The sequence below is a fragment of the Columba livia genome, chromosome 11 (assembly GCF_036013475.1).
Source record: "Columba livia isolate bColLiv1 breed racing homer chromosome 11, bColLiv1.pat.W.v2, whole genome shotgun sequence".
Lineage (NCBI taxonomy): Eukaryota > Metazoa > Chordata > Aves > Columbiformes > Columbidae > Columba > Columba livia.
The window spans coordinates 18,894,816-18,919,572 of NC_088612.1; the positions used below are offsets into that span (position 1 = coordinate 18,894,816).

Here is a 24,757-nt window from a genome sequence, read left to right on the forward strand (position 1 = left end):
CATACTTCTAAGCACACAGTATTTCATAGCATGAGCAGTTTTAAATCTGGATTTGGATGAAATATAATCCCACAATAAAGGTCAGAAAGTCATGATACAGGGTACCACAGGCCTCACACAGATTGCTTTTTGTTCAGCCTGTAACCTAAAGACCAAGAAATTAAAAACTGAATATGTGTTTTAAGCTCTGGATGAAGAAAACCTCTCTTTTTGTTTGGCCTTTAACATTCCATACCATCTGCTATCCTTAAACCAGCAAACAGCAGTACACAGATTGACAGGTGCAAAAATCGAGTGGAAACAACTGCAGAAAATCTTCTTGCATAATAATCTTCAGCACAATCAGTTTCAGATTTCACATAGTTTATTTACAAAATGGTCTGATAAAACATCCCCTCCATACTTACAGCTCTCTGCCACAATACATATGTTGATTTTAGCAATGTTCAATAGCACCATTAGAATATTATTTAAAATCAGGAAGGATCTTGTTGCAGTTACAATGATTCACAATCTTTTACATCCATGGACGAAGTAACTTTGAGCACACTAGGACTGTTTGCAGTTCCACAGTACAGATTCCTGGGTTCACACAAGGCATTTTCAGAATTACCAGTTATGCAAGGTACCCATAGAGTCAGTAGCTACTATAAGAATCTTCGAGCCACAAAGTTTAGGCTTCCACCATACTGGTATAATGTTATCTCCATCTCGTTCTCAAACAAGGCAATCACGCTGAATACTTTTCCAGTGCTTGTCTTCAAAACAAAAGCAAAAAAGAAACACCAGTTAAGAGTTTTGCTTTCACTTGCTTATTCCTGGTTAAGGTTCTAACCCCAAGTTTTGTTTAACACAAGTAAATTCAACCCGCTTCTCAGGCACTGCAGCCCCAGACAGTGCTGGGAGCAGAGTGAAGGTGCATTTTAGTGCACAGCTTAGATCCAGCTGGGAGCTACAACTCCATTGATAATAAAGAGGGGGAAAACAATGCCCAAAAGAACAATCAACACTCTCAGGTGGCATAAAAAGTTGCTTACAAAGAACATATGTACCGGTACTTTAGGAAACTCCAATAGTCATTACAAACTTCAGGCAAGACTAAATTCTCTTTGAATGTAAGCTTAAAGTTTAATTTTTTTCCTCCTTTCAACCCTCAGGCTTCACTTTTCTTTCTGTGCTTTCAATCATCAGTACATTCAGAGAAATTTTTAAAGAATTGCAAAGATACCTTAATATCCAAAGTCATTCCGGGCGACAGCTCTGGAGGGAGCAATATAGAAAACTGCTCTCTGCCACTGAGACCTAACACACTTGGATTTTCCCCAGGAAGAAACTGAAGTGGAGCTATGCCAATGCCAACCAGCTGACTTCTATGGACCTTCTCAAAGCTTTCAGCCAGGACAGCTTTAACACCCTACAAAAAGAAAGTACAGTAGTCAGGAAAATGCAAAAGCAAACTTCAAATATCATATCATGTCCAAAACCTTGCAATTCAAACCAAAGAGTAAAGAGGGTGCTTTGTATGAGTCCCGTGAGCAAGTAGGAAACACCTTTTAGCTTTACAGCAGGATGAAATCAAAGAGGGCAGCGCAGGCCCATCCAGCACGAAATGGAGTTGTACAACAGAGGGTGACCCCGCTGTAGGCTGAAGACCCCAGACTGAACGTCATTGCTTCCACTGCTCCACCGGAATAACGGCTGACCCCAGCTGTATGCTGAATGAGTGGATAGTGGTCTCCAATAGCTAGATACTTAACACTCCGCAGAGATCAAATGCACTAGATAAATTAATTTAATTGAATAAATTGTATTCAAGATAGAGGAGAGTTTCTAAACATATTCATGTCCCAAGCTAGACCATATGTTTTTAGGTGTTTCCAGAAAAAACAAACCAAAAGCACACTCCAAACATAAACAAACCAGCAGTACCAGTAAAAAAGGCCCTTTTGCAGCCCAGTCTCTTGAGCTACCCAGTCCATACTTCTTTCCTGCCAGAATAATTACAGGGATGCCTTCTTTCTGGTACAGCTCCGCTGCTTCAAACACATCTAGCTGTAGAATAACAAAGCAAAACAGTCTGCGTGAGTTCTAACTCCACATCACAATTACAGAGCAGTTATGCAAACAAATGTATTTTTACCGTTTGTCCGGATGGGAAGTGAATTGTTTTAGGAGCTGGTTTTCCTATGAACTTATTCAGAAGCTTGATATTTGCAAAGGTACCTCTTGTCATCACAGCATCATTACCTCTTCGAGCTCCATAAGAGTTGAATTCACGAGGTGTGAGGCTAGAATAGAAATAACATTTTAAAGGGAATCAGTTATTTTAAAGATTACTTGGTTTAAAACAATATTATTATTTTTACAGTGATTATTGCAGCATCTCTAAGTTTTCAGTGCAAGATGTAAAGAACTACTCATCCAACAAATGTATTCATTTTAGATGAACAAGGTGTGCAAATCATTGCTGGATTATTCATAAGGAAAAGTGCCATTTTAAATTGATTTTCTATGACTGTTTTAAAGTGCTTTGAGCAGAATGGTACTTACAGAAGAACTATGAGGAGACTGTTCTAGCTCAAGAATTGTCTCACAGGAGACAAGCCTCTCTACTAATCCTCTTACCTGTGCCAGCATATTTATTAACAAGCTTTGTGCCAAAACAAGAGCTTCACTCATAAATAACATGACCATCCTGGGATTAAAGGCCCATTCACTCTTTACTTACAAACACCAGTAACAGTTACTACGTTGCTTATTCACATATAATCTCCACTTTATCCAGACAGGCATCTCTAAAGGAAAGCAACTGTGCCGATCAATTACTTGGCACATGAAGCAGTTAGAGTTAAAGCTGTTTAATGTGAGAAGTTCTTACCCTTTGTTGGTCAGATACTTTGCAGCAGCACTGCTCCTGGCAATGCTTCCAGCAGGGGATATGTGATCTGTAGTTACAGAATCTCCCAAATAGAGCAGGACATGGGCATTTTCAATCGGTTGTGGTGAAACTGGTTCTTTGGCCTAAAAGGGAAGGGGTGGGATTGGGGGGAACAACAACAACAAAAATAAGATACATTTTTCTTCCAAGAAAACATATCTGCAATATATGAAGGCACTCCGATGTACAGGCTCCACTCATTCCAGAGATACAAATAGTATTTTAAAGATTGAGAAATACACTTAAAGCTTTACTGTAATAGTTATTCCTTTGCTTTAACATAATGCATATAATCTGGTAGACAGAGCCAACATACTTACAAGTTTATCAAAAAAGGAAGGACATCGGATATAAGTAGATTTTAAATCCCAGGGAAATAAAGTTGACTCAGGTGCTTCCAGTAAATTCCATCGTTTGTTTCCTTTCTACAAAAAAGAAAGTTAACCAAAAAGAACAGACAAACTGGTTTATGAACTGTTTACATTCTGAAACAAAAAAAAACTTACCAGTGATTTGCTTTTTAATTTGTATTATACAAGTTACCTTATTGGATATTACTGAAGAATCACTATTTAAAACAAGTACCCATCTCAATCAAATCCCCCTTCACAGTAACGGAAATAACTGACAAACCAATGATATTCAACTGGAAGATATGATAAAGATTGCATTTCACTGCAGCTTTAAGTTATGTAGAACAAAAGACCATTCTTACCTCCATTTTTTCTTTCAATTCCTTAAACATGGATGATATCACACACTCTTCCTCCACCGTGTGAAGTTCTTTTCGGGTGGGCCAAATATCTCGTAAGTAAATACTTTTGCCATCAAAGCCAGTGCCTGATTAAGAGTTTTAAACAGAACATAGTAATTTTGAAGAATAAAATATTAGACTTGATATTTATTCTAGAATATGCATATATTCAGGTCTTCAGAGACAGTACCAGATACACAAATAATTTCATCAGTTAAGTGGGTACTTTGCTTTATTTAAAAGCAACGCCAAATATGACTGTGCTTTCTCTTCAAATATACTGGTCTTGTATGCTGAAATGCATGTTAAGAAACCTCTTCTACATATGCATTAGATGCAGAAATATAAGATGTAAAGAAATACTTACCCAAAGGCTCGGTTTCAAAGTCTATTCTAACAGTGCCTGCAATAGCATAAGCAACTACAAGTGGTGGAGAAGCAAGGTAGTTGGCACGGACACAGTCACAGACACGTCCTTCAAAGTTCTTTGTTCCAGACAACACTCCACAGGCAATTATGTCACCCTGAAAGGCAGACCCATATGTATTTTCCTGGGACTTGGTGGTACTTCAACAGCCTGTGCTATTTTTTGTTGATTAAGTCAGATGTACTTTTAGCATTCCACTTCAAATGTTCATTCTAACACCTCCATTTAAAAGCATTTCATTCTCTCCTGCTACCCCTTCTCCTTCTCCTCCTTTCCTCTGATACTTTCTGCACTCACTTCAGTGAACTCCTCTCTTGCCTTTTAGCTCTTGTAGTTTTCTTCTGCTTCACAGGAAAAGAGTGCTGCAGCTCTTTCAATGCTATGGGTTAAAAATAACTCAAGCACACAGCCCTTGAAAACCCTCCTCTTCATTTATCATACAAAATCTACACATTGCATCCTCCACAAGATGAGATTCTATGTATTTATCTAGCAATTTATATCTCTACACTACAAATACTATTTACTATGTTTATTTTACATAGCAAGGAATCACCGTGGTCTCCCTCTGACATGCAGATGAGCAAAAACATCATGCAGAGTCCAAGCCCACAATAAAGTATATTTTGCACACGTTCCTGTATTTCTTGATCACTTAACTGGGTGAGAACCACGTCTGTATTCAACAAGCCTTAGAGCTTTACCTGTTTTATTGCATTCCTGATGGCTTCTGGCAAGGGGGCAGTGTTACCGACACAGGTTGAACACCCATAACCAACCACCTCAAACCTACATAGGGAAAAAACCCAATCAAGTAGCACATTAAATTATCACAATTCAATAGCAAACCAGCTTTTTATTTTATTAGCAATCATTAAGATGATTTTTTCCTTTGACAATCAGACTTTTTAGGAAGCGAACAGGAGACACTACATCTCACTGATGCAAACAGGAATATATGAGGTAATATTTTTGCAACCGATCAAGATAAGTCAAAAATATCTCAAGATGTTGCTAGTTCCCTAAGTCATGGCAAAGGCAGTACCACCCTTCAGAGCACAGCTAAATTACGAACATAATCTAATTGTTATTGCTACGAAGCAACCAAAAACATGCTAAACAACCCACAACAGCAGCAACGTTAAGAAAAGACTAAAACAGACTGCCCCGACACATTTACATCCAGCTTCCACTTTTTGAATACATAAATAAGTGTATTCTGTCTTGTAAGGCAATTATAAGCAAGTAGATTGCTACAGAAAATAAGAGCGCTCTGAGGCAGAGATCTGCACATAGTAAATTGTAAGGTGGGAATAAGACTAAGTAAAACAACTTCAAGTCAGCAAGTAGTTGAAATTATAATCTAGAAAGTTAAGAAATGGCCAAACCAAATGAACAGTAACCACATTTATCAACCTGGATAAAATCCACATGTACTATTTTCCTCAAACAACAGCTGCAGTAGGAGTCACAACTTACCCAAGCTTACTGAGGTACGGCAATACTCCACTTGAACTGAGGTAATGTGTAACCATTCCACTGCCCGGTGATAAACTTGTTCGTATGTAGGGCTTAACCACTAGGCCAGCTTCAACAGCTTTTTTAGCCAGGAGTCCTACCAAAAAAGAGACACGGCTTGTTTTGTGTATTCCTTGAAAGAACATCTATCTGATGCTACCTTAGTTAAATTAAGCATAAGAAAAAGCCAGAGGATGACTAGACCTTCAGTTTATTAAGTTATTCAAGCAACTATTTCCTGAATAAAGTTTCTTAACTCGTAACAACACCATTCAGATTTTTCTTCTCATTCCTATAATGTAGATACCAATTTTATTTTCTATAAGAAAAATCTCTTTCCCATGTTCTAGTTGACAGTGCAAATTCATTTATTCTTCTTCTACTACAGGCCACACAACCTCAAAGGGAAGGTTGCCTTGCTCACAGGGGACCTCAAAGGAAGAAAGCAAGGTCTGAGGGAGGGTTAATTGTTCCAGGAAGGCTGTATGCAGCTTGCAAAGGTACAGCACATACTCCTTAACAAGTAGCTAAGGCACAGAACAATTGTTCAACAATATGGATTTTCTTTCCAGATTCTGCAGCTAACTACAGTTCAAGCTGCTGTCACCCAGGACGGCACCAGAGCTCAAGGCCACCTCCTGCACCAACAGTGTCACCATGTGCATAACAGTGCCCTACAACTGCTTCCCTGTTAAAATACTACCAAATGTAAATATTTTGTAGTTACCACCCTTAACACTGCTTTGTGACACAAATTTTGAGATTGTATTATTGAAAAGTAGCTTTCATTATATAAACTCCAGAACATAAAACAAGGCCAAACGTTTACAGTTTCAGATCTTTAGGTCAAATCATTACAAAGAACCTACAAAAGTGAAGGTAAAGGCTGTGTAAACAGAGGAACACCATTCAGATGCAGTCAGTTGCCACTAGTCACAACATACCTGCAGCAAGCATGACAGAGGGATTACAGTTGTTTGTACAGCTGATCACTGCAGCAATGACAATGCAGCCATGAGATAGCTTGTATTCGTTTCCTTCATACTGAACAGGTACAATGTCATTCTGTTTCTCAGCTGCAATCTGAAACCCTTTAACGCCACACTAGATGACAAAAAATACATGTCAGCAGTTATTACAGTAGAGCAAATACGACATTACAGCAAGACCAAGTGAATCCTCATCTTAAAAATACTACTCAGCTGTCCCATTAGGAACCCTTGAAGAGATTTCAAAAGTAGCCCTCAGTTCATGCCTCTCTCCGCCTCTACAGAGGTCTCATCCTTCTTTCTGTGTAATTGCTTTAACTTTGCAACAGTTGTGAACAAATGCCAGTGAAAACGCACGGCTGATCACACCATCATTTCCTGCTGCACACAAAAGAAGAACCCCTTACGAGTAGATGCCAAATTCTGTACAATACCGGTTTCTGAATTAAAATCAGAAGTGATATTTTACTTGGAAGAGGATTATAACTCAAAGCAGACTAGGTCCATTAACATTTCACACCCTCCAGCTTTTCAGCACTTGGGCATCCTCTGAGCCATGATCAGTTATGATTTCTCCCTCTACCACAATTGATTGTTCTGTATTACACACCTCATTGTGAGTCAGAAATGCCAAAACCAACAGAAAGAATTTTTACAGAGTGTTTAAGTGTAAATGTTTCTAATACTCCTGCCAGCCTTTGACTTTAATTAAAAACACTACAAATGAAGATGCATTCCTCTATTAGCTGCATTCTTAGATACTTATGCATATTTCTAACCCAAAATACCACCTTCAGAGTAAAAACATGTCCTCTGTCAAGTAAAGCCGCAAGCAAAAATCACTTGCTAAGTTAAGAACTCAGAACACTGATTAGCTACAAATCTTGGAAGTCTTTCTGCACCTCGTTTAAGACATGATGAGCATTCTTTTCTTACGGTAATTCTGGCTTGGAAATTAAGTAAAACAGCTGTTTAAAACACTCTGAAAATGAGAAAATGTTTCCTAAGCTTATGCTATTTATGACTTAAGGTTCTCCTCCCTAGCAATCTAAAGTGTGAAAGTAAGGATTCTTGGAAGTTCATGTTCCTGACACACACACCTATGATTTACGAGCTACTAGACCCAGGACACTTGCCAAGCAAGAAAAAAAATACCACAGGATAAACTGTCTACTTAGCAATAAAGAGGGCTCAGCAGGTGTGAAAGCAATAAGTAACATAACATTCATTCATGTAGATCCACAGAATCACAGGAAGTACCTTTTGAAGGTACATCAGTTGTACAAACCTTTTCATTTAAGCAGGCTTGGAAGTCGCTTTTCATGTTATTAACAGCCACTCTGTCTTGGGACCTCTTGGGGCCGCTGACATACGGAACTATAGAACTTAGACTAAATTGCACTACCTTAAAAAAAAAAAACAAACAAACAAAAGGCAAGCGTTATCAATCCCAGCTCAACATTACATTGAACATACTCTTGAGACATCCAGAACCTCTTTTGTTTAACATTTGAACATTCTGAGACAATAAAACTCTGGCCTTCCATTTTTCAAGACTGCCTACGGTAAAAGGCTGGTCATCTTATCCAAAGTGTTTTAACATTATCCTTAACTTTCCTACCATCCATGAAACTCACCTGATCACTCAGCAGCAAGAGGAATTTAGTATCTGTTAGCCAACATTTACTGTCCTTCTCCCTTCTTTCCCACATCCCCTCTGTATTTTGCTTCTCAAAATTGTGAGTTAATAAATACAACTTTTATTAGAGCAATGCAAATCACAGCAGAGACAGATGAATTAGATCAGCAGTAGTTAGTTATTATGAGAATCAAACATACAGAAACATTCCAAGCATACCTGGGAATACTCCGGTTCTCTGGAAGAACTCTCATCATTTCTAAATAACTTCACAGCTTTAAGATATGCTTCCATGACCTCAAGCTTGGCCTTGTCAAAACCTTTGGAAGGATATCGCAAACATGAGAAAAGTCACATTAAAAATTAATTTCTGAGAATTGTGTTTTTTGTTTTAAGATTGTTTCAAGCATATGAAATACATCCTTGGACATCCAAAGTACTTTTTTTCAATGCACACCACTCCCACACCCAACCTCCAGGAGCTATTCGGGAATGATACGTAAATTAAAATACTTTAAAAACTTTTTTTCTTTACTTGAGCTCAACTTTTTCACCTCATAGCAAGGAACAAAATAAGCTGTTCCAACTCTAGCAATTGTAACTAACTAAATTTACAGATTTGTCCCTGAAGTTTGTAAAGCTTTTCTAAGATTTACTCTTTCAATACAGATCACATGCTTAGTTGATAATAGCCAGCATTACCAGCTGTTAGAAAATGTTTCACTTGTTCTGCGCTGAACAGAAAAAACATGTTTGTTATTAAATTACAAATGTTTAACTCATATTTAAAAGTGACATATTTCAGTGTCAGAAAGGTTTACTAATGTGTTTTTTTTTTTTGCTATCTTTTACCCTACGGTTTTCTGTGTTTGCAGTAGCCTGATAAATAATTGACATCCTTCTAGCCTAGCCTGAAATAATGCTCTCCAAGGAGAAGAAAAAGTAATATGAAACATGTTGCGATTTGTTTTCTGGCTTCACTCACTTCTAGAAATTATTTTAGATTTTGATTTCATAGGGAATCTACAGGTAGTTAAGGGATTCATCTCATATTAAGACTTCTTTTCCATACACTTTCAAAATATAAGTGAGAGTTGCCTTAGTACTTTTCTTTTAAAGGTTTACCTATGCTTTCAACAACAAGGACTCACGATGTTGAAAAATAACATGCTGTCAGTTAATCAGCTATTAGACCACTGGACCAGACTGGGCACAAAGCTCAGGGGGAGGTCAGCTATCACACACCAGCATTGCGCATGTAAAAGCTACAGCCTCACTGGAATACGTGGGATACATGGAGGCAAAACAGGCCACAAGAAAACATTGGTGCCAATGAAGCAGGTCAATAACTCAAACCTGAATGCTGCAAACTAAGTGGCCCACAAAACTAGCCCACAGTAAACATGTAGTACAATTTGTGTGGTAGGTGTTACTCAGATGAATGAGATTCTACAGGATGAAAGTTGCAGCCAAGTATGACACAGCCTGTTACTATACAGCAGAATTTTATACATTAAATCTACATCAGAACTCTGCAGAAAAAAGACACTGTTCAAGAACTATGGACTTTTAAGCAAAGAACATATCGCCACATCTCTAAAACACTATTACAATTAATCCTTGTTTTAATTTCATCTTTACCTGTATGCTTTAAGTGCTTCAGTGTCACATTATCAACAGGGAAAAAGCTCAGAATAGCACCATACTCAGGACACATGTTTGCGATTGTGGTTCGGTCTGCTACAGACAGCTGGGAAACTCCACTCCCGAAAAACTCAACGAATTTTCCAGCAACTTCAGCTTGCCTAAGATGCTGTGTAAAAAAAACACACATTTGTTATGTGAAAAGGTACAATGGACCCAACGTTTGTTGCCACAACTCACAATTAGCAAGTCATGAATGTTTAAAACAAAAAGCTGAAACCTTAAGACTCACATCTGCAAAAACCACACCAAACCCCAAGCCCCATTAACATACTGGGTTCTAAAAATCTACACTGGAAGCTGACATAATAAAACACCTCCATCTGCAACTCAGTTCTTCAGACTTCCTAGTCAGGAACAGACTTCTTCAAACATGCCAGAAAGAAGACCGGATTTTCAAAGCAACTGCAGCTCTTCGATGCTTCAACACTGGCTCTTCACCTACTACAGCAGGGACACTTTGTGCCATCCTGGTAAAACCCTGTCTCCAGAAAACACATTCTTGAGTTACACCAGCTTACAGCCATACATAGGCCTTGTGTCTTGCAGGAGTATTTTGGAACAAAAAAGGTATCTGGAAAAGGTTGCTGAGCTAGAGAAGAAGCCTACATGCTGTCCGCTGGAGAAAAATGGAAACAGGCTTCTTTCCTCTGCCCCAACCCTGAACACATTCTTGGCCTTTTTTATTTTTTAAATCCTTTTTGAGTGAAAGAAGGCCTATAAATAAATGAATATGGAGGGGAAAAAAGAAAAACATACACCACTACTTTGAGGACTATTAAATAAAAATGGTTAGACATTATTTGTATCTTTCTGCACTATTGTGATCAAAGGTATTCTAAAAATACTCCCAGCATTTACTTCAGTTCTCAAACATCACCGGCAGAACACACAACAAACTTTGCCTTGTTTGAAAAGGCATCCCACTCACCTTCGTGATGCTGAGAACAATATCTATGGATGTAGCAAGTGGGCTGGCGGTACCTGTCAGTTCACACCCCACCACCTCGGGCAAAGTGAGGGTAACCGGCATCCCCAGCATCACTGCTTCTGTTTCAATCCCCCCAACACCTGCAAGGACAACATTAGGTTGCTTTTTATCAGTTTAAGTAACCAAGGCTACATATTTTGAGGTCCCAAAAAGCTAGTACATCTCTTTCTATTAAGCCTAAATGCTACAGCAAGAAATGCAGAAGTTCTCTGTTAAATATCTGTACAAGAAAAATAAAACCAAGACTATTGCTGAAGTTAGACTTCACACTCAACCAGAAAATACTTTATATCTAAAATTAACTTTCCAAAAGAAAACCTCCATACAAATGTTACAACACATGCACAAACAGCTCTTATTTGAATATCAATAGTTTTTTGGCTATTTTCTCTTTAAATTACAAAAAGCAGTTTCTGAATGTAAAGAACTGTTAGCTGAGATTACTTATAGACACAAAAAACATTGTGAAGAAGAATTCAAGACAGAGTTGGTTATGCTTGAGATAGAAATATCCAGTGGGAAGTCAGTATTTCTCAGTAATGCTTTACAACACCTTTCAAAGTACTATCGAGTTGCTCTGAGCATACTTACCCCAGCCCAAGATACCCAAGCCATTTACCATGGTCGTATGAGAATCTGTGCCAACCACACTATCGGGATATAGGAAATCTTTAACTTCAAAAACAACTCTTGACAAATGTTCCAAGTTAACTTGGTGCGCCATTCCAGTCTCAGGTGGAATTATGGAAACATTCTTGAAAACCTTTGAACTCCACTGTAATTTTTCCAAAATGAGAGAAAAAAAAGAGTTGTATGTTTTCAAAGGTATATTAAATTCTTAGAACGTAACTAAAATAACAAAACTAATATGCAATAAAACAGTACTTGCTATTTACACAAGTGGGTTTTGGTCATTTGTCAAACAGAGCTATGCGATCCCCTTGGATTCTATACATTCTTAATCATCAACAAACCCATTCATTCCATTCCTGCTGAAGGCTGAATCAATAATTCATACCTACCTTTCGAAAGCAGGGCTGCATCAATCCCTTTCCTTCCAGCACACACAACTGATTTTAAGCTCAGCTAAGACCAGTGTTTAGAGAACAGAACCTAAGCACTTGTACTTAGAGCAGAATTCAGTTTAGGTTCTACACTCCTGGAAGATACAATTTAGAAAAGTGTCTTGCTACACGCAAACTCAGGATGCTAGACTTAAAAAAGCTGGTGTGGAAACTTGTAAGAAGATTCAGCTTGGCAGTTTCCTTCTTTAATAATGTAAAAGCTAATTTGCACCTTTCAGACGTAAACCACCTAACATACCAATTTGAAAACATTTTTATACCATTGCATCGGATTCCCAAACCACGTTAAATTAGCAGTTGCATATGAAATACCAAAGTTGCAGATTCATGAGTAGCAACAAAGCAGCCACTGTTCCCCACACAAGAGTGCCATTAAACACAAGTTTACCAGCACTACTGCCGGGCTGGAAAGCAGCTACACCTCAACATCGGCTTCTCTTCAGGCTTCCAGCCTCAGCAAAATTTGTAAGAGAAGCACTGGCAAACTAACCTTTTATCCCCAAACTCTGCATGACCTAAGGCACTAAGCTCATCAAAAAGCATTAAAAAGATTAATGCTTCATTAATATCTACTTTGTCCACTGTCTTCACACTAACAAGAACCAAATCAAACAGCACAGATGTTTTCAAGTTAAAATTATGAAAAATTATCTCCTCTTTAAGCAACACCTAGATTTAGAACCTCTGCTGCCTAACAAATTTTAAAGACATAAACCATGTTATTAGCCAATTTTCTGTTCCCATATTAAATTCACATTTGAGAGTCTGACCTTTCCAAATGATTACATTTAATTTATCATCCAAACCTGAACACTGGTAGACAAACAGAGCAAGCTCTTTAAACAACCAAAACACAACAAAAGGCCCACAGGTACACAACCATACCTTAAAAAACTGAAGCCTCTCTCTATTTCTGCCAAATTCCATCTCTTGATTTTTCAATACTGTCTCAGGCCTAGGAAGATAAAGTTTACAAACACTGTCACAATTATTTCAAATTACTGAGGAACAATGTGTTATTTTTGCTTGTTTGATGAAAGACTCACTTAAGCCTCCGGCAAAATTTGAAGTGGTTTATTAGAACAAAGATAATTCCTTCCTTGCAGCAAGCTTTCTGTAAACAGTGAAAAATAACTGATTTCATCTGCGCTGTGCTTGAGAACACGTTCATTCGAGGTATAGTTTGCCTAAAGCATTTGATCTCAAAAAGATTCATTTTAAGAGATCTATTCCAAGCACATACTATAATACACAGAAGCTCTTTTCTTCAGTAGTCTTACAGAGCGCACACCTTGAAATTCAACTATCATAAAGAATAAAGATGTTCAGTAGTTCACGTAAAAAATAACCCTCCATGTTCAGCACCAGCCCTTTACCAGCTGAGTAGAGCATCAGGGCAACAGTAACTATCCCCCATTTCTGTATTTTTTGCCTCCAAGCCACATTTTTTTCTTTCTAAAGTACTCATCAGTAAGTACACTCTCATAAGTGAACCCTCTTTTCTTAACTAGTGTTATTTATTAAGATATTGATACTCATTATAAAGAAGTAATCCACAATTTCAGAGGAGCCACCTCTGCTTTGAGAAGGTGGACAATAACAGGAACACACTTGCTTTGTACCAGGAAAGAAGTCCCCAATTTCCTAGCGGTGTATTTCACATCACAACCCTTCCCTTTCTCTGCAGTGTCAGAAGGTTAGTGGCTGTACTACGGCTTTGCCAAGCCCCTGGGGACAGTCATCATTCACGCCGCAGCTTCATAATACCACTGCTGGTTTGCTGCCACAAACATCAATACTGCTGAAAACATCATTAATTCTGCATCCCTACACTTGTACTAAGCACCAGTATTTGCATATCCATAAAATTACCAAGACAATCAGCCCCATATCACTGTGAGATACAGATCTGATCAGCTTTTAAATTCTACACCTGTCCATCACAGGAAGAAAGGGCTCTGAACAGTCTATCAGAGAAAAGAGGTGGCAGCTGGAAGAGGAGGATGATTACATGTAATTGTCATAGATGGAATGGTACCCAATGATCTGTCAATAATACTGAAAATCAGGAAGAGGCAGATAAATGAGGTTCCCCTGGGCCTTTGCAAATAGGCAGGATATACACTGAATTTCAACTCAATGACAGATGGACTGTGAGATTCCATAGAAGCTAGACAATGATGAATAGGCTAGTTCCTAGTTCTTTAAGAACCAGAGACTTTTGAAGAGCTCCCACAAAAAAACTAAAATTTGCTTTCGGAAATAAACCAGTACCTCACTGATTTATTCACTGAGGTTTACTTATCATACAAAGGATTACTCCCATGTTTTGTTATCCTTGTAAAGAATGAGGGAAGTATCAAAATTTAACTTATAAATCACAACCATGAGTCACACATTTGGCCACCTGCACGGTGCTTAGTAAAGGCCTTCCGGTCCAAAAAAATATTGTAGTCTAATTCAAATCTGCTATATCAGACCTTCTAGCACAAGGTGAAGAGTACAGAAGGATGTTTAGAAAAAAACAACACATGTCTATGGACTGTCACAGGCAGCGCTTAACAACACAGAAGGCTGCAAATAGTTAGAAAAAGGAAGCTTTCATACTCATGCACGGGCTGAAGATGGAAAGGACAGAGGATGGGCGTGTTCTCGATCTGCGCAGAAAATGGTCCCGAGTTGCGACTCGACTCCCCGGTGCTGCAGGGCCCCTTGCAGCCCGTCTGACCCCTGCAAGGCGGCTTCCGAGGCTGTACTTTGAGGGGAGAAAGCTTTGCCATCGGCTTCTGCAAATCTCCACCTCCAGGATTTGGAGCATTCTGTATCGCACTGTAACATTAAACAGAAGAATAAGTTAGACATAAGGAATTTTGTGTCTTCCCTTTTTTTTTCCCCCCAATCCCTTCAGCAGATATCTGGGAAAAGAAGTTATTTTACTAAAACCCTGTTGCAAAGTAAACTGTAAGTGGATAAGCTTAGATAACTAAAGTAGTGTGGTAGTAAGCAAGTGAAAAGAACTGGATTGTCTGAAAGATTAATACCAGACAAATGACTCCTTCAATTTGCTCACAACAGACCAGAAATCTTTATAAATAATGTTGCAGAGGCTAAAATCAGGGTTTTAAACTTCAAAGGCATGGGTAGGGCCTCATCCAAAATGTGGATTTGCTGAACATGTTTCTTTTTTTAAGACTATACTGTACATGTTTTGTTAGATACACAGGGGAATAAGCACAGACAAATATTTCTCAAGGAAATAAATGTATCTTCATAAAATTCTCAAAGGCTCAGATAAGTTTTATACGCTATTCAAGTCAGACAGCAATCATACACAGAAGTTGTTGGGTTTTATTTTTATTTTTTTTTAAATAAAGACCATATAGCACACTAGTGTCTATTCGTACAATATTCAGTCTTTGCATGAGAGCAAAGAAAACTTGTGAAAAATGAATTACTCTTTACATTTCAATATTTACCAAATCATTGCTATGTAATTAAAGCCACTGCTTTCTTCTGCTTTAGGAACACAGAAAGATACATAGTTATCAAATTGCAGGCTATTGCATGGCCTCAGAGGATACCTTGTCTAAATCCCACTTAGTCCAGCAGCCTCTGATCAGCAGGAGATGGAAGCTACACAAAAGCAGCACAAACCACCTTGTAGCGAAAGGTTTCTTATCAGGGGGCAGCAGCTGCCAAGATGCTGTAAGCTTTCCAAAAGTGAAACTACAAAAACCGGACTTATCATGACAAAGCAGCATGTTGAGACCTCTTGCCAACACTTGGTCTTTCTGATAATTTCAGGTCAGCCTAACCACAACCAGACCAGCTGTCCCTCCAGGCACGAGAATGGACAGACCACAGAACTGAACCACCACACATGCAACACAACAAATGATTTGCTGCTTCTTGCTCTTCACTCTTCTAATCCTAACCAAACCAAAACCCTTTATTGTATTTGGAAGCTCTACAGAAATGACTCATACACCCATCGCCATTAACTTTTAAAATTCCCAAAGAACTTAAGCAATTCACACAATTGTGCATGAGTTTGAAAGGCTCCACGATGGAGGGGCAGGGGAGAAGGTGGAGGTCAGCTGCACTATTTACTTCAGCGAACACTGAATAAAACTCCAGTTTCTCCTCTTCTGCAGAATTGTTTCTAGCAAAAGGCAGCCCCAGGCTGTTTTCATCACATCACTGCCTGTCAGAAAAGGAAAACCAGGCTGTCAGTTTTCCAGCCCTAATATGTTTCCAGACATACTCCTACAAGTACACTTCTCTCTGCAAACACATGCAGCCTTTTTAAATATCTTGTAAAATCCAGGCCCATAATAAAAAAAGGAAGTCACAAGCTATGGGCTGAAATGACAGTCTTCCAGCATGTCCAGTAGGACTGCAAGCCATTTCTCTGGAGCTGTGACAAGGCAGACAGTTAAAAATAAGTTTTGTTCAACATTAACAGTAAAAACAGGATAAAGCAAAATTACAAGCTTGCCTGAAATTTGGGTTGCCAGTCAGCTTCTTCCATAACCCCTCATAACCATTCTTTCTCTCCTTCAGGAGTGTTATTTTACCCATTTTTATGCAGCCTCTTTCCAATACTCACCAGGTCCAGTTTCAGGGATCCACACAAACCAAATAATTTGATGGGATAGTACCAAGACCAGAGTGAATCCATGGTTCAGTATCAGATGAAAATGTCTGGTTCATCACAAAAATGAGGTACGTTACCATTTGCTGAAATCAATCTGCAGAGAATGGTCAACGGTGAGATCAGTTGGGCAGGCAGGATTGACTTTCACAGGATCTCCTCCAGCATTCCTCACGGCCTCCCTCATGGCAGCAAAATCCACCATTGCTGGAATTCCACTAGCAGACAGAAAACCAGAAGAGTATAACAACGTGGGACATTAATTCACTAAAATATACAAGCTTCTTTTAAACTTAAAAAGTTAAAGTCTAGATCTACCTAAATTTTATTTCAGATGATAAACCCCTACTATTCTATTATCTAAATTTTAAATAACTTGAAACATCTTATAAATTAATGGAGTTGGTACTTAGTCACAACAAGCAACAGCATGTTTGAACATACCAAACAAGAACATAGGAACACCTAAGAATTACATTTCTCTTTCACCTGAAGTGCAATGGTACTTCACTACAAAACTAGTTTTTAGATGCTTAGTCTCTTTACAACACAACCTTTCTGCAAACAATGCTTGTGCCATACATTTTAACACTTTAACATGTATTATCACTCTTCTTACAGAGCCGCCATTTCTGAAGCTCACAGCATTTTACAAAAATATTCTTGTTGCTATTATACAGATAAGTGCACCTGAAGTACAAAACTGAGGACAAAGTTTACAACACAGTAGTATATAAATCTTCCTGACTTAACTTACTAAGCAGAAGTTACCTCTTACTATTCATATCACAATTCCTTTTTAAATTATCTCACTTCTTGACAAGCAAAACAGCTTAAATGTAATATTTTCAAATTGCTGAAGGGCTGTCCTTTTAGCTACGCCATACTCAAATTATAAAGAAAGTTAATATCCTAAGAGACTTTTAAAATATATGTATTATTCAGGGGTTCAATTGGATTGCATATACTTGTGGAGTATGCAATATTTAATCTTCAGTTAGCTCAAGCAAGAATCCTACATATTTCAACAAAGTGTCAGCCATCTGGCTACAGCCAAAATGTCACCACTTCCATTTGTGTTCTGGCTCTTATCATGTAAAGCGTTTCTAGTAGGCCAACAGCTCCAGGCTCAACAACCTATGCTAAAACCAGGGTACCCTACGGAACAACTCCTGTCCTTGCATCACATGGAATTATCCTGAGGAACCTACGGGACAGCAGAAGCAGCACACAGGTTTCTACTGAGAAAGAGAGGTACTTCAGCACCAGAAGTCCAAGTGCTAGTTGTTTTCAAGGTAAAGAATTGTACATACAGCTCTGTGAGCTGACACAGATCACTTCAGAGCTTTTGGCATACACACACACACTTACGTAAAGTCTTGAAGAACAACTCTGGCAGGACAGAAGGGCACTTCGACATTATTCTGTTTTGTTTTCCAGTCTAAGATGTTCATAGCATCTGTTTCTTTCACCAAGAAGCCATCGCAGTTACGGACACTGGATTCGAACAACACTCGTATGGAATAAGGCAGAGTATCTAGGGTAAAGCAAAGTGACTTAATTAGTGCAACACCTTCAGCTTCTGTAGTTTTTTAAAAGTTACAATCTCACATTTCTGAAGAATTCCACTTTGTTGGGGATTGGAAGGATGAGAACTACAGGAGCCCACTTTTTCCAGTTGTGGTGGGTTTGATCTTCATTACTCAATATGGAACAGCGAGTTGCACAATGTATACATTGCAGAAAATTAGTTATATGGGATTTGGACAGAAGATACCAATGGCTTGACTGCACCGTGTTATGACAGCGACATTTAGGAAGGTATGCTATGCTGGCAGGAGAGAGATGCAAGGAATCTGGAGCTGGGATTAGTGATCAGAGTGGAGGAAAAGCAACAGTTAGAATATTCAAAACTGTTTTTTAACTGTGAATTTCAACATTTCATTACTTGAGATGTCAAGCCAAAAGCATCTAAAGCCAGAATATTTTCTTCCTTTTTTTTTTTTAAATGACCAGTGATATGAAGACCAGAAACTGTTCTGCTATGTGCTCTAAAATTAAACACACTTCAAAAAATAAAGAATGACATTTCACTAAGTACAACTTTAGTTAGTTTATTACTGATCTGGATTAAGGTATTGACTAGAAGCAGCGTTCTGGCACAAAGAAAAATTAGGGAACTGGAAACAAGAATGAAAAAAAGCAGATGTCACTATTCACTGCAAACAAACAAACAAATCTATATTAAGTCACATTTCTCCCCATTATTTTCAGTACCATTCAAGCAGGCAAATGACTTTATAAGAAGATAAGAGTTAGCTGGAAGAAGAAAATGAAACAATTAAGTTCAGCCTTTACCAAAAAAGTCCAATTTGGTGGTCTCAACCTAATCCAGAGGTTTGGCTGCAAACTATTAATATAGGATTTGCTGACTCTGTTCTCATTGCCTATGTCTTTCTCAGATATTATCCATTGTGGTCTAATAAGACAAGTCACTCAAAACAATATAAGAACAACATCAAAGATGTCTAATCGGCTATAATGCCACCACTCTATTTAAAAGCCAAGTTACCAAAGAAAAAACTGTTTCACTTTTTCTTGGATCACAAGTAATACACAGCGCAGCCACACAGTGATAAATCAAACTGTCCATGGTGCTGCTCGGCAACCATCAGCAACGGCTTCTCCCTCTTAGGCACCAGCAACTCACATCCCCAACACTTTGTGTAGTTTGGGCCTCTCAGGATCCAAGAGATCTCAACAAATGACATCATGCCCAGTGAAGGGACCTCCACGATGGTTATGGAGCTGCTGCACATGGCACACAAGAACAGCAGAGACACGGGTCTGCTCGCCCGAGGAGAGAACATCGAGTGAGATAACTGCAGTCATCCACAGCCTCATCGGAACCGCAGAGAAGGGGAAGTGTGACAGAAAAAGTCACAAGGTGCAGGAAGGGACACTGCGACTGCATACAAGGAAAAAGAAGTTTCCCAAGGAGGGTGGTTAAGCAAAGGATCAAGAGAGGAGGTGGAACCTCCATTCTCACAGATTTGTGGAGCTCAGTTGAGAAAGGCTCTCCAAATTAACTCTCATCCCAGCAAGAGCCTGGTCTAAATCGTTCTCAGGTCTTTCTAGCTACCATTTTCCCCATAACTGAATACTATTTTACAGGCTAGAAAATCAGACTCTCCCTAGCAAATTGGCAAATAAATCAATTAACATTTACATTAGTAATCTGATTAACCTAAACAAGCACTTATTGTCAGATTACAGTCAGAAGCCCCCAGGTAGAGGGCAAACAGGCAAAACCCAAAATTAATGTTCTAGCAGCAAATGCAATGAGGGACTCCAGATGCTGGATTTGCTATCAGTGCTGCCCCGCATTGTGTTTAAACTTTATTTTATATATTGCTAATATGCAGCTCCCATGACACTTCCAACTTCCACAGAGGAGTTTCTATAGGAAGACAAGGACACTCTTAGTCTATTTAGGCTCCTTCTCTGAGTATCTTCAGGAATATCCACGGCTACTCCAAGCTTTATGGCACATCTTAGCAGAAAGCAGTATCTTCTGTTAGTACTTCCACACCTATCAAGAGGCTCTTCAAAACACTCCTGTAGAACTGAGTGGTTTTGTTACTACCACACTACTGCTTCTTCCTGGGCAAAGCCACAAACAGAAGCATTCTACCTCTTCCTCATGTGCTTATCTGAAAGATTAACTTCATTTTTACAAGTAGCTGAAATTTGCAAGAGCACACAGCTATGACAGGGAATTTTCAGCAGCCACTGTGCATTAGTTCCCCGTTCTTCACTTCAAACAATAGAAAAGTAGTTACTGCTGTCAAATATGGGTTTTAAGTGAAATAGTCACTGGTAATTTTTAGTTAAGAAACATCACAAATTCTCTGAATATAGGAGAGTAAATCAGACATTACAAAACAGCAAAACTGGAAAAAAAACAAATACCTTTAACATGTACATCAGGTAAAGTATTTTAGGAGTTTACCATGAAAGGAAAAAAATAACAAGACTATGTTTTGATTACCTGCAAGAGTAAAGCCTGTTGCAGCTGACACTGATCTATAGCCCTCTCCATCTATATGTATTCCCCATTCCCATCAGACGTGCACACACTTTATTTTTTAAAAGGCAGCCAGACACAGAGACCAAATAAAAGTCTTTCTGGCACCTACCACTTAGTGATACATTACACACTAACAACATACTGAGATTAAGCAATTGTTTGAACACCATAAAACCTCACTTCTCTGCAGCAATTGCAGTAGAAGCTATGTTCTAGTAAACATACAATTACCCACTGTCTGAATTTGCTTGGTGGGGTGAAACTGGAACACCAAGAAGCAATACAAATTTTAGAGTAAAAACTATATTTATTTTTGGTATTACACAAGAGTTCTCTCTCAATTTTTTCCAAAAGAGAAATTATTCTGATTCGGAATATTGCTGAGAACTCCAGCAACACCTACAGTTTCTCCCTTAGGGGAAAAAAAAGCCACATGAGTTATTACCATCTACTAACTTCATAAAGCAACAACAGAGTAGAAAATTGTAATACTTCAAATACACCTGTTAGGAATCCACACAGTCACAACTGCATCTCCCAACATTTTACAGCAGTAAGTGCTGCATGTTTAATCCTGGTACCACCCTAATTACAAACAACTGAAAAGCTTCATTACCATACTTGGCGCCTCCAAGCTTCGAGACATTGTAGAACTTCTTTTGTGGATAGTTTCCTAATGCTTCAATTACCAGCTGGTAAGGGCTTCCTGGGGGAAAAAGTAAAAAAAATTACAGCCGTAAGAGAACAGAAGGTTTGAGTACCGATAGAGGACTCATAAGAACAGCTTGTTATTTCTGATTTTACCAAAAATAACGTTCCTCTAGGACTGCAAGTACATCATAATATGGATTGAGACACGTAATGATGTAGATGCGTGACAAAGATGAACTGTAACACTAGGTACATACAGGTCACGCAAGTAATCAGCAGTCACGCACCTGAACACGTTTGACCTTTATTGTCTCAGTTTACCATCTACAAAACAGGATTAATGCACCTCACCAACTCAGATAAGAGATACATGTCTTAATATAGTAGAAACATAAAGCATTAAGTGCCTGGCTAATGACACGCAAACAAGAGACAAAAATCAATCTCATTACAGCTTATTAGGTGGAGAGAATAAGTAACTTATTGAGAAGTAGCAGCTCACAACAAGAATGCCTTAATGCAATTGCCAGCAAACTAAAGGGACAGTGCCAATGATGCACCCCCTCAGACCTAAAGAACTTAATATAGTGAAAGTCTAGGGAAATAAAATCCAGATTACAGTGGGGAAAATGGTGTTAGTTCTGACATCACCGAGCACAAACACCAGACGCTGGGTCCGCAGCAGAACACTTACCCTTTGTTTGCTGCTTGCTTTGATTTTACACTACAGTTACGCTTTCGTGGCAAAACAAGTGCTACATCATCAACACCCAACAAAACCTGCGCCACTTCAACAGCCGAACAACTAGCACGGCCCCCCAAATTGAGCCAAGCACCGTTTAGGCCTCGGCCCAACGAGCAGGGACCTTTACGGGCATGACATTCCCCGCCCGCCGCAGCGTTTGCGGCGGAGAGAAGAGAAACAGGGACAAAAATGGTGGTGAGGAATAACGGGAGGCCCGGCGGGGCGGGCCCAAAGCCGCGGCCCGGAGCCCCGGGCAGCCGCCGGCGAGCGGGCGGGCCCCGGAACCGCCGAGAACAAAGCGGCTGCCGCGGCGGGGCTGGTAACGGGCCCGGAGGTTGGCGCTGGATGCCCCGGAGCAGCGGGGGGGCCGCCCCGCTCCCGCCCGCCGCGGTGCCGGGCAGCGCTCCCGCACAAAGCGCGGTGGGAGGGAGAGAGGAGAGCGCGGCAGGAGCCGCCTCACAGCGCCGGGGCCGCGCTCGGGCCGGGCCCGCTCCGCCGCCGGCCGGTGCGGAGGGGGCCAGGGGACGGCTCAGGCCGCGGGAGTCCCGCCGGGCGGGATAACGGCGGCCGCCGAGGCCGAAGGCGACGCCGCGGGCGACGACGGGCCCGCCCGCACTGACCTGGCCTGACAGGGTCCATCGCTGGCGACCATATTAGCTCTGCGGGGAGGGGAGCGGGACCGGGGGGAGCGCGGCCGGGCGGGGCGGCCCCAGCTCTCGCGAGACTGCGGCCGGCGCCCCGCCTCCGTCAGCGCAACCTCGCGAGAGCTCAGCAGCACTGCCCGCGCCTCCCGCCGCTCGCGGAAGGAAAGGACACGAGATCTCGCGAGGCTTTAGGGAAAGGGCGGAAGAAGCCAAGTGCGGGCGGCCGTTTGCTCTCGTGATACCTGTGAGGCCCATGACGAGCGCGGCGGGGGCGGAGCTGCCCCGGGGAAGCGCTTCCAGCCAGGGGCGGCCCCTGCGCGAGCGTGGCCGCGGGCACCTCCTATTGGTCGCTGCCCGAGGAACCTGCGGCCCCACGTGACGTGGCGGCGGTTGGCACGGGCCTAACGGTCCGCGGGGCGCCTTGAGCACCGGGGGCACACTGAGGAGATACACGGGCACCAGAGCGTTAAACTGCCCCGTGAGCCGATGCGTGGCGCAGGGCACTGACAATGTCCCAGCCCGGGCTGGGGGTGAGACGGGGAAATGGCAGAGTTAATTATACCAATAAGTGGCATTCATTATAGGCAGCGCTGGGGAGCTCTGGGAATCGTCCTCCATAAGTGCTCCACAGACTAGACGCTCTTGTATTGCTTATATTCACATAATTATTACATATGCATTACAATTTTTGAAAATATTGACATACAGTACATCCATACTAAGAAATAACTGATTATGCTAGTTATAATTGCTCCGTTTCTTTCTTACATCTATTATTAGTTGACTATAAACTAAGCACTCTGCTTCTAAACAACGTTACTACTTAATCTTCTGTCTCCCTCTTGTCATGCAGAAGGATCTAAAACTTAAACGATATCCCTTCGTTTTGCAGGTGGTCAGAAAGTATTTATCGTGTCAATTGGTTAATGACGGGTTCGTCTTTTATAACTTAACCACAGTACACATGAATGTAGCAGCTGCTCCTCAGGAGCGGTGGAAGGCCATGGTGGCATTGTCCTGTCACACACATGTGATTAACCTTGCTCTGGGCTTAGTCTCTCATGCTAGATTTCTTTGGGAAGCACTTTTCCCTTTTCAGCGTTTCTTTCCTTGCTCTCAAACAATGATCTTTTGTCTTAGCGGGATGATACGATTTTATTTTTGTCTCGATCTTCAGTGCAATGGTGGCAGCACGTGAGATCACACAGTGGTGACCAAGTCCAGCAATACTAGTTTCACCAGGGTGTAAACCACAGATAATATCTAGGGCTTATACACTAATGCAGCCAGAACCCACCAGCAGGCTCAGGCAGCAAAGATCACCAAGAAGATGTCTGCAGCTTGGCCTTTAATCAATCCAGCTTCCCTTCTGCTTTGATTTAAACTGCCATCGCCTTCCTGAACTGCAACAGAATGACCTGATGCACTGATTGCAGAAGTTACACTCAAAACTGTATGAGCAACCATAGCTCTGGCGTCTTTCTACGTGTAGCAGATGGCAGCGATGCCTGGCGTGTCTTTGGAGACGGCAGTCTGAAGGAGCTGGGTTGGATGGAAGGTGGTGGAGGATGCGGCTGAGATGTGTCCAGAGCAGCTCCCTCGTTCAGCCGTGCAGAGCATGTTCAAGATGCCAAACGCTGCCTGTTGCTCTGAGCGGATTGTTTACGTGTGGCATCTTGTTTATATCAATAAATGGGAGTGTCTTACCGAAGAAGAGGTGAATAGAAAGAGCTAAATAATGCTCTCAGGTCCGTGTTCCACAGCAGTATCATAGAGAACCCAATGTTCCAGTATCATGGAAGCTGCTTTTCAAAACATATTTCTGGGGCTCAGTACATTTCACTTCTCCAGATAAAGAAAGGAGGTGTTTAAGATTATTTTTACTTGCCAGGGAAGTGCTAGTAATGGGATCGTACACAAATCGTGTT

General features: G+C 40.5%; 1 protein-coding gene across 2 annotated transcripts; it reads right to left on the bottom strand.

Moving 5' to 3' along the window:
• Nucleotides 1-346: 346 nt before the first annotated feature.
• On the bottom strand, nt 347-23,026 carry IREB2 (iron responsive element binding protein 2). 2 transcript variants are annotated; one of them, XM_065076211.1, is made up of 22 exons: nt 22,806-23,026; nt 21,406-21,495; nt 18,071-18,236; nt 16,780-16,917; nt 14,653-14,874; nt 12,931-13,000; nt 11,552-11,735; nt 10,901-11,040; nt 9,907-10,078; nt 8,485-8,585; nt 7,915-8,031; nt 6,582-6,741; nt 5,599-5,734; nt 4,824-4,908; nt 4,060-4,216; nt 3,654-3,778; nt 3,259-3,363; nt 2,879-3,021; nt 2,141-2,288; nt 1,930-2,052; nt 1,229-1,414; nt 347-758 (listed from the first exon to the last, which is right to left on the bottom strand). In XM_065076211.1, the coding sequence occupies exons 1-22, from the start codon at nt 22,822-22,824 to the stop codon at nt 648-650; spliced, it is 2,898 nt and encodes a 965-aa protein (XP_064932283.1). In that variant the 5' UTR covers nt 22,825-23,026; the 3' UTR covers nt 347-647. The 2 variants fall into 2 exon arrangements, with proteins under 2 accessions (XP_064932283.1, XP_021138976.2); XM_021283301.2 differs by lacking the exon at nt 22,806-23,026 and adding an exon at nt 22,135-22,445.
• Nucleotides 23,027-24,757: the final 1,731 nt, after the last annotated feature.

What these genes read in the sequence shown, in the direction of transcription:
- IREB2 (XM_065076211.1), bottom strand. An exon ending in CTTGGGTATCTTGGGCTGGG is followed by an intron (nt 11,041 to 11,551) that starts GTAAGTATGCTC and finishes TTGTCCTTGCAG; the next exon opens with GTGTTGGGGGGATTGAAACA. An exon ending in CTCTGTCATGCTTGCTGCAG is followed by an intron (nt 5,735 to 6,581) that starts GTATGTTGTGAC and finishes CTTTTTTGGTAG; the next exon opens with GACTCCTGGCTAAAAAAGCT.